Below are 8,150 nucleotides of genomic sequence, written 5' to 3' on the forward strand. Positions count from 1 at the left end.
ATATCTTGAAGAGATTGCATAAATTTACCACCTTAACTGTACAAATTGATCCATATTCTTCAAAACAAAGGGGCAAAAAAGATACATGAAAGATACACAGTGGGATATACATATCATATTGTGATATTTTCCATTCCTATACTTATTTCATTGAATATGTAACGACTAATTGGGTTAAGCCTAAAGTAATTTTTATTATGCGTACGTAATAATTATTACTATTTCATTAAAAAAATTAGGTATGAAGATTTGTTATTAAATAATGACATGTTAACATCAATGACATTGTTAGAATTTTCCTGAGTTAGTTCGGAATTTGAATAGGTAAAATGCACTTAAAAGCGAATGCGATTCAACAACTATTGTATATACATAATTCTATTAACCATAAATATACAACATATATTTTTTTAAATCATCGGGGGTTTAAATGGAATCCTTGTTTTTCCCACTTGACTTTGTCACTGTAAATATTATAAGATTAACTTAATGTACAATCATGCAAAATTATTTACTTATTCACAACCTACATTCTATATAAAAGCGAAAATGCCTCTCACTAAATTTGTAAACCTTCTCTTGTTAGGAAATCACACTCACTTGTAAGGAAATGGGTTTGGAAGGCAAGTTGATCTCTCAAATAGAAATGAAGTGTTCTGGACATTTGCTTCATGATCATTTCAAATCAAATCCACACAAAACATCCGTCATGTCTCCTGATAAGATAACAAACTTCACAATTCATGAAGGTCAATTGGGAAAAACTAACTCTGTTGTTACCTGGAATTATATTCTTGGTAAGTCACTTATTCATTTCATATTTCAGTTGACTTTGGTAAAAGTGAGCAATGAATTAGCTTTCTCTTCCTTTTTAATTTTGAAATGCATTTTACATCTTTATGTGAAAATAAGGTTCAAAAGAAAAGATAAGTAGGGAAAGATTATTATGAGAAGATGGCTTTACACATATTCTTAAAGTTTAAATCATTTTATATAAAAGTTGAGAGATCAAAAGTACGAACACCTAGTTTCAATTGGTTAAAGAATACATAGAGATTCAAAATATTCTAAAACGGTTCAAGGAATCATTATCAACCAAAAAGTATTGATTCTTCAAATATTAAAAGTTCATAAAAAGGAGAGGATAAATACCAATATTTTTAGTTAATGGTCACAAAGGAATTCTCTAGATAAAATTGTTGCAGTATGTTCATTTAGAGTAAGAACCCCCTAAGTTAAAATTCTAAAGAACAAATATAATTTTAGATTATAATGTTATTTTGAGAAAATGCATAATTACCCCATTAAAATAAGACTTGTTTTTTAAAAAGACACTTCAACTTTGCGGGGTACCTAATAACCCCCCTTAAACAATTTTAAAGTGTTGTAAATATCCCAATTTTTCAGCCACCCTCAATTGCAAGAAAAGAAGTGCAATCACGCACCAGTTATTATCTGCCACGTGTTAATTTTAATTTTTAATCTTTATTTTCATTTTGTTTTTCTTATTTTATTAAATTCATTTTCTTTTTCTCTTTCTTCATTCTCTTTCTTCTTCTTCTTCTTTATTACCCTCCTCTGCTCTTCTTCAGTCCTTCGAGCTGCCATCACCGGAAATCCTCTACGTAGTCGCCATCTTCGTCAATTCTCTGGAGTAGTCTTCATCACGTCACTATTATAATACCATCTCCATCATTAATATCATCAAATTATTGTTAAAACAAAAATAAAATTACTAACAAATTAAAAATTAAAAATTAGTAATCACCTCCAATCTACCATCTCCTTTTCAAAATTACAACAATATGCAGCGAAACACCATTACGATGAAGGTAATAAAATTCTATAATACTCTCAAATCGAAGAAGTTTCTTTATTTACATTCTAAAGAACTACAACAATTTATTTTCATCTTTTTTTTAAAAAGGAACAATGTTATCAAGGAGGTTTACAATTATTACTATTTTTAAAAAAAAAATAAGTGCAAAAGAAGAAAAGGGAACAAAGAGAAGCAAGAAGAAAAGGAAAAAAAATGAGTGAAGTAAATGGGTCTTCTAAGTTGAAGAAGATAGAGAAGAGATAGTTGATTCTTTTGAAAAAAATTGGGGAAGAAGATAACAGAATTAAAGAATTGAGAAAGTACAATAAAATAAATAAAAGAAAAGAAAAAAAAATTTCTAATTAAATAAATGCTTAAACAAATATTTATTTACTTTTTGTTTCAGCTCACTCTCTACCAGAGAGCGAACTACACTCTACATGCCACGTAGGCACATAATGGGACAATAAATTCATTCTAAATAAGAATAAGGGGGTAATAGGACCCCTACAAAATTGAAGTGTCTTTTTAAAAAATAGGTCTTACTTTAATGAGGTAATTATGTATTTTCTCTGTTATTTTTAAATAACAGCATATTTCACTGGGTGATTTATTACACTAACTTAAGTGTGTGTATATATCATATCATATCATTTATTACTAAAAGTGGGGTGGGGGGGAGAGTTGAAAGTTGAAATGCCAAAGTATCCCTGTAAAGTTGAGTTACTACAATAATACAATAAAAAATTATTCTTTTATAAATATTAAAAATTAGATTATTCTTTATTTTTGATATACAAAAACGTTCCAATTTACATGATAAATAGCTATTAATCACTATAATGATAAATCTCTTCTACTTCTTTTCGTAAATAATAAATCATTATTAAGGTACAATTACATCTTTTCTACTTCTTTTCCTTTTCATATTAGCCATCATTTTATCTCTATACTAAACAAAAAAAAAATACAATAATAATTGGATCATATGAATGAAATAATAAAAGTGAGAAGATCTTAAAATATTACAAATTCATTTTTTTTTCCAATAGTTACCTCATTTTTGAGTAGTTGCCTTATTTACTCATGAATAATAAATAATTATACCTTAAATATCTTATGTAACAACATATCATTAATCCTCCAAGACCCAAATACATTCCTTATACTTATCTTTTATGAGTGACCTTTTCCTCTTCTTCCTATAACACAGATCTCCCCCCCCCCTCCCCACCACCACCCACACACACACTTTTTCTTACTTTTTAGAGTTTTCTTTCTTCCTTTTTTGGTGATTAATCTTTTTCTCTTCTTTATTTTTTTAATTCGCTTTAAATATTTACTTTCATAACTTATAGCTAATTACTTATTCAATTGCTATTCTTAATATTCATAACCTCTCATGTTTTTCATATTCATAATCTCCAATTATTTAATTTAAAACTTTAAGATATCTTTTGATATTTTTCCGTTTTTATCTATATAATTCATCTTGTTTATTTCAGGAGACCCTTACCCAAAAACATCATTTTCATTCTATAGTTAGAATAGTGAAACTCTTATTAGTATTATATTATTTGATTCATATTTAAGTTTGACTTGATGAAGAAGACTCTTGAATTTTGATTGGTTGTTGTAGAAGGTGTAGCCAAGAACTCGAAAAATTATGTACAAATTTTATATATTTCTTTTTTACATCTATATTTTAATGATTAAAGTCTTAAGAAGAACATGCATGTTGTTATTTATTCTTTTTTTTTTAAAAAAAAATATTTTTTGTATCTTCTCTCTATTAGACTTATTTAATTTAATTTTCTATTAACTTTTGATTGTTGTATGTTTTTTTATTTATGCTCAAATTAGTCATTTGTAAATTCATTGTTTACTAACTACTAACCAAAGTTCAAACCATACATGTTTTAATATAATTTAGACTGTTCTAACAGATCTATAAGAATTTATATTGGACACACGACACACGAATCCAGGAACTAGTATTTAATAATCATAAGAAACAGATTGGTCTAATATTTGGAAGGGATTGTACCTTAGGCTAGAAGAAGTTCTCTCATATGATTTATTTGCAAATTTTGAAACTGAAAGGATACAAAATAAGATCCAATATGTGCAAAGTCCTTCTCTCTTTTTTTTCCATTTGTTGTAAAAAGTATTGTCTATGTAATATGTATGAAGAAAAAATCATATATATTTCAAGTGAATGTGTGTTTAAACTATATATCCATTTTAATAGTGGAAAGTTGAATAAAGTTGATTGAGGCTTGTACAAGATTGAATTTCAATTTTTAGTCATTCCAAAGAAACGTTAGTGTGAGTCATATTTTAGCGATAAATGTGGCTTAGAGTAACGAATTATAAAACACTACTCACAATAAAGTTTTATGTTTGTTTACTTTGTCAGGTTTTTTTTGTCTTTTTGTCATTGATTTTTTCTAAATAAAATATAACTTAAAACGTTACTGAGAAATACGTTTATACTAGTATTTTTTTTTTGAATAAAATATAACCTAAAAGTTTATGATCATTAATAAACATTAGTGTGTGTACTTTTGCTTCTTTTGTATCCTCAATTTATTTGGTTTGACAACAAGAGGAAAAGAGAGGCATGCCAAACAAGTCCTGCACATAGACAATGAGGAAAAATCAATCACTTTCAATTTTATTGAAGGATATTTGAATGAACTATACAAGTAAATGACAATTAAATTGATTGCAGAGGAAAAAATGATCACTTGGACTCTTGCGTATGAGAAATTAAATGAAAATACTCCAGAGCCCCTGGATTTTATGGAGTTCCTTATTGGTCTCATCAAGGATGTTGAGACTCACCATGTTAGGAAATAGATATCATTCCCCATTCCTTATAACATGATGAAGTATTATGACTCTCCTAAATCTTTGTTAATAAATAAAACTACTTGGTGTGATATATGCTTCATGAGCTTCATGAAGTATTAGTTTTATTGTAAATCTCTTTATGAATCAATAAAAGTGTTTGGTGTGATATATGTTTCACGATTTGTGTACGTAGGCGTGTTCAATGTTAATAATACATATATGATGGGCTTTTTCAAGTGCTTACGCAAATTTAGATGAAATATTAGACGGACAAAACTGGTTGATACTTTTTTTAAAAGTCATTTCTTTGGTTAATTTGATATGTATCCTCTTAAAAGAATTATAAGTTATTATTTAATTTTTAATAGAGACAATTTTTTTAATTGTAAATTGTGATTTCTATAATCATTTTGATGTTGTGCGGTAAAATATTCATAACTAATTATCTAAATAAACAATCACCTACAATTTCATATTTAAAGAGTACTAATAGACAAACATCCTTACCATATCTACTAGATTTCACGATAAAGAAAAATAATTATATAATCATTCATCACTTGGTAGTTTCCTACTAGATTTCCTCACCTCTCTCTCCCTCTCTCTCTCCCTCTCTCTCTCTCTCTCTCTCTCTCTTTTCTCCCTATCCCTCCACCCTCTTTCTCTCTTTGTCTATCCCCGTTTGCTCTATCCCTCTCCTCAATACTATTTTAACTTTGACTTTTATTGTATTTCTACCCAATTTCCTCTCTGACTCTAGGAATTCCTTTTCCTTTCCTTTAAACAAAAAATGTTGGTTTTCTTACTAAACACAAAGATATATTACAATTTAATCGATAAGAAAACACCAAATTTGAATGACCGTCTAGGTTGTCTTCCCTTAAATGCATTATTTTCGATGTTTAGAGTATTCTTATAGGAACCCAAAGTCATTTAGGACTTGGAGGGTTGAACAGTACGGTCACCTGATCATTCATTTGGTTTTTGTCCAGGTTTTCGTGTTTTGGAGCTTTTAAAATTTGAATAGTTTACTTCGGTTAAAACTTCAGGTAGATGGCTTCATAATGCAACTCTGATGGTTCCTTTAGCTCTGGGACATTGAGTTTGCTCCAGAAGGACATTCCGTGTGGATATCGAGGCTTCTAGATCATTTTAAGTAGACTTAAAATGGAGTTTAGGTGTGGGTTTGGGACATAGTTTTTTTTCGAAAAACCTTGGGTGGATGTTTTGACAGCTCCATTGAGTTTGAAATGTCGAATTCAGTTTGTAGCGTAGTTCATTCGCTTGCACAGGCTTCTGAATGAATATTTAGCACCATATCAAGGATTTTAAGCCTTGTGGAACTAGCTGATTTGCATTAGCTGGTGCGGCCCTTATTCCTCTTCACACTCGCGCGCCTTTGGCCATATTCGGTCTCCGCGATCTGGATCTTCGTGTCGTACTTGTGGAGGCTAGTAGAGTTGGCCATCACGTTCGCAGGACTTGCACCGCATTTGCATAGTCCAAGGAGGTTTGCCCTTCATGTTCAAGCCTAGGCGCCGCGTTTTCCAAACCTTGGGGAGTGACCTTCCACAATCGCAGACTGGGTCCCGTGTTCGTGAAGGTCACCTGTTTGGTCTCTGAATGAAAAAATATCCACATTCTTTCAGTACTTGATCATATTTTCAAACTGCAATTATGAAGGCTAGTGTCATGGCCCAATTTTTCAAGTCCTGATGGCACCTATTATAACCCACCAGTAGGTAAGCCAACCTATATATCAAAATGACATGTGATGGGTATAAAAAGAGAAACAAAGTGGAAATAACAATTAGTACAATTAACAAGACACAACGGAAGAAAATCAACAAATACATAAATCAAAAGACCCCTCTCCTAACCAGGAAGTCACAACTACAGAACTACTAAATAAAGGAGTACAAATCCCAACAGTAGCATAAATGTGTCCTTTCATGACTCATCTCAGATGTTACTAATAGTGTCTATCTTTCAACAAAGGGACTAGAGAGAGAAGCTCTCACTTCTCACTAGGAAACAATATGTTAAATGAATAAAACTTGTCCCTTCATCGACCTGAACCGCCTCATACTAGCGAGATGAACATAGACTACCAACCTTCCACTAACAATTTCACCCAGATTCTGAATACCTTATCATGCAAAAATGTATTAACCAGCCCATTCCCACTAAATAAAAATGACCAAGATACAAAAATGGCTAGCTACTCTGAGGTGTCTCCGATTGAACACAATCTTGCAATGAATGAGGATCAAGTTACCGACAATGAAAGTAAGGATGGCGATGCAAAAAATTAAGATGAAGATCACATATACCTTACGGAAGAAGAAAAGGCCAGGATATATCGACCATGGTCATATTCAATAATCATAAAACTACTTGGTAAAAAAATGAGCCAGCAATATCTAAAGAGAAGATTAAGTATACTATGGAGGCCTACCAAAGAAATCACGTTAATTGATCTTGGTCTGACTATTACACTGTAAAATTCCTCAAAGAAGAAAATATGCAAATGGCCCTGCAACATGGACCATGGTTTATTAATGGTTTCTTTCTGTCAATCAAGAAATGGCATCCAAACATTGTTTCTTCAACGGCAAGAGAAAACTCCTTAGCCATTTTGATAAGGTTATCATAATTACCGACAGAATATTATGATCACAAAATTCTAGAAAAAATCGGTAGCAGGCTTGATCGTTTAGTAAAAACAGATTAGTGTACATCGGAGACGCTCAGGGGAAGGTATGCACGTATATGTATTGAGGTGTCACTCGAAACTCTAGTTAAAAGATCAATTCACATCGGCCATCTCAAGCAAGAAATTATTTACGAAGGTGAAGACATATTATGCCAATCTTGTGGTAGAGTTGGTCATACTTAAATCAATTGCCACTACAATACTAAATCTCCTCTTACAACTAAGAAGGATACATGTGTTGCTTCAACCTCCGAAACAAGAGTCATGGAGACGATTCCAACAACCAAGGATTATCACCTTGGCAAGTCGCAATTTCAATTGCAGGAAAAAGACCAGCCGCGTTTCGAGCCAACAAACAGAAAATACAAAAATTCAAAACACAAAGTAGAAAGAGGAGGAAGGTATCAATGTTAAACTCTTTAATGCTGCAACTGGTAAGTATCTAGAATCCCAAATCTTTAAATATAAGGGCAAAATCAACACCTCTACTGTAAAATCTCAAACAGATCCTAGTTCCTCTAACAAAAACCACCATAGTTTATCTCCCAAGAAAAATTGTTCAATGATGAACAGTAAAACTTCCATTGACGTAAGCAGTGACATCATACTTTCTAAAAATCTTTTTTTATAATTTAATTAATCAAGAGGTGGTTAGCTTGTTCCCCATGTCAAATACTAGTACTCCTACTTTAACCCCTGAAAGTCCCACCCGATTAGAGCATATCAATGAATATAATAGTATGGAATTGTAGGAATGGG

The 8,150-nt window shown here is 31.3% G+C and overlaps 1 protein-coding gene across 1 annotated transcript; it reads left to right on the forward strand.

The window, feature by feature from the left end:
- The first annotated feature begins 584 nt into the window (after positions 1-584).
- LOC107062087 (MLP-like protein 43) lies at positions 585-4,908 on the forward strand. Its single transcript, XM_015312312.1, has 2 exons — positions 585-797; positions 4,554-4,908. Exons 1-2 carry the CDS (start codon positions 611-613, stop codon positions 4,679-4,681), a joined length of 315 nt encoding a protein of 104 aa, XP_015167798.1. The 5' UTR covers positions 585-610; the 3' UTR covers positions 4,682-4,908.
- Positions 4,909-8,150: the final 3,242 nt, after the last annotated feature.

The sequence above is a fragment of the Solanum tuberosum genome, unplaced genomic scaffold (genome assembly GCF_000226075.1).
Source record: "Solanum tuberosum cultivar DM 1-3 516 R44 unplaced genomic scaffold, SolTub_3.0 scf00198, whole genome shotgun sequence".
NCBI lineage: Eukaryota > Viridiplantae > Streptophyta > Magnoliopsida > Solanales > Solanaceae > Solanum > Solanum tuberosum.

What these genes read in the sequence shown, in the direction of transcription:
- LOC107062087 (XM_015312312.1), top strand. Translation starts at nt 611, where the DNA reads ATGGGTTTGGAAGGCAAGTTGATCTCTCAAATAGAAATGAAGTGTTCT. An exon ending in TACCTGGAATTATATTCTTG is followed by an intron (nt 798 to 4,553) that starts GTAAGTCACTTA and finishes AATTGATTGCAG; the next exon opens with AGGAAAAAATGATCACTTGG.